A 1513-nucleotide genomic window follows, 5' to 3' on the forward strand; every position below is an offset into this window, starting at 1 on the left:
TATGCGTGACTCGTGCGTTTGCATTGTTAACAAGCGCGCACATCTTTTGTTACACAACAAAATTTATAGAGATGCGTCGTCGCTGTCGTCTGAAGTGCTTATATGGAACACACATATCTATATTTTTTATGACTTTTTGTTGATCTTGGCACAGCGAATGCGTGTACGTGAACGAAACAAAGCTACTTGTTTATGTTTTACAAGCCCTATCAGCGCTCCGACTTCATTGTTTGATTTTTTGGTAGTTCACCCAAGAATTCACGCAACATGAACTTATATCACAGCCGAGATTTATGGCTCGAGCTATGCTAGAAGAAAATTTATTTTTATAGAGCAAAACATGAGAGAATTCATATGTGGGATGTGGGCGCCAATGTCTCTAATCGATGATTTTCTTGATCATGAAATAACGGCGAAGGTACAGCACTTGCCAAGTGGCCAAGCCAAGCAGACAGCTCATGCTGAACACGCTGTAGTATAAGACTCGAGTGTTAGTTTTCTCATTGGTATCACGCATTTCCTGCTCTCGTTTACGCATTAGCTGAAAGTCATGGAGAATCAAATCCGAAAGATCTTCTAAACGCTTTAAATCCGCCTCGGTCGGTTTCAATTTGGATGCCTCCCCAAGGTCTGCAGAGCTCTTCTCCTCAAAGCCTTTTTGGATAATCAATGAGACTTCTTGATTAACTCCAGGTTGATTAACTTCCACTATTGAAGTGAAGCAAATCTCGTAAGTTTCATACACCTCGGCCGAGAAGGTGAACTTTCCTTTGGTAATCTCATCCTTTTGGGACAATATATGACCCTTGCTGTCGCGTACAATATAGTTGATAACCTGTCCGGGCACATTCGAGACTTCATATTCGCCCATTATCAATTGGTTCGCTTGCATATCCTCCTTAAGACATTTGCTTGCGTTCGGCCACAGATAGAACTTGATACCATGCAACACCGGGATGCTTCCCAGAATCGTGAGTATAATAATGTAGGATTTTAGCATTTTCTTGATTTAGAAATTAATAAATTGAACAGAAAAATTTGAAAATTGCTGCACAGAGGTGAGTTTAGCAATGAATGTATATATATATATATATATATATATATATATATACATATAGACGTATACGTTTGTATTGAGTTTAGTCTCATGGCAGACTATGATTCAAGATACTTATTAAACTTAAAAGACTAAATGCGTTGGTTATGTAACATATCCAAATTAATGTGTTTCTCACTTGTTTTCCTTTTACTCACGCTGTCTGCGCGTTTCATGATATTTCTCTCCATCGATCTCTCTCGCTCTATCTTATTTAGTCACCCTCTCAGCATTTCTCTATCTCTCTATTGCTATCTTCCTTTGTCTCTCTGTATCTATCTGTCTCTGTATCTCGCTCTCAGGCTCTCTTATATATATATTTCTCTCTCTCTCTTCTATCTATCTATCTATCTGACTGTCTTCGTCTATCTGTCTCTCTATATACATGCTCATATCTTTTTCTCTCTCTTTAACACT

At 38.5% G+C, this 1513-nt stretch overlaps 1 protein-coding gene across 1 annotated transcript; it reads right to left on the reverse strand.

Moving 5' to 3' along the window:
• Positions 1-273: 273 nt before the first annotated feature.
• Positions 274-1064, reverse strand: LOC108656156 (transmembrane emp24 domain-containing protein bai). The gene has a single exon (XM_018108113.3). It carries the CDS (start codon positions 998-1000, stop codon positions 380-382), a length of 621 nt encoding a protein of 206 aa, XP_017963602.1. The 5' UTR covers positions 1001-1064; the 3' UTR covers positions 274-379.
• Between the last annotated feature and the right edge of the window lie 449 nt (positions 1065-1513).

Source organism: Drosophila navojoa, chromosome X, assembly GCF_054131105.1.
Source record: "Drosophila navojoa isolate 15081-1374.11 chromosome X, UAZ_NAV_1.0, whole genome shotgun sequence".
Classification (NCBI taxonomy): domain Eukaryota; kingdom Metazoa; phylum Arthropoda; class Insecta; order Diptera; family Drosophilidae; genus Drosophila; species Drosophila navojoa.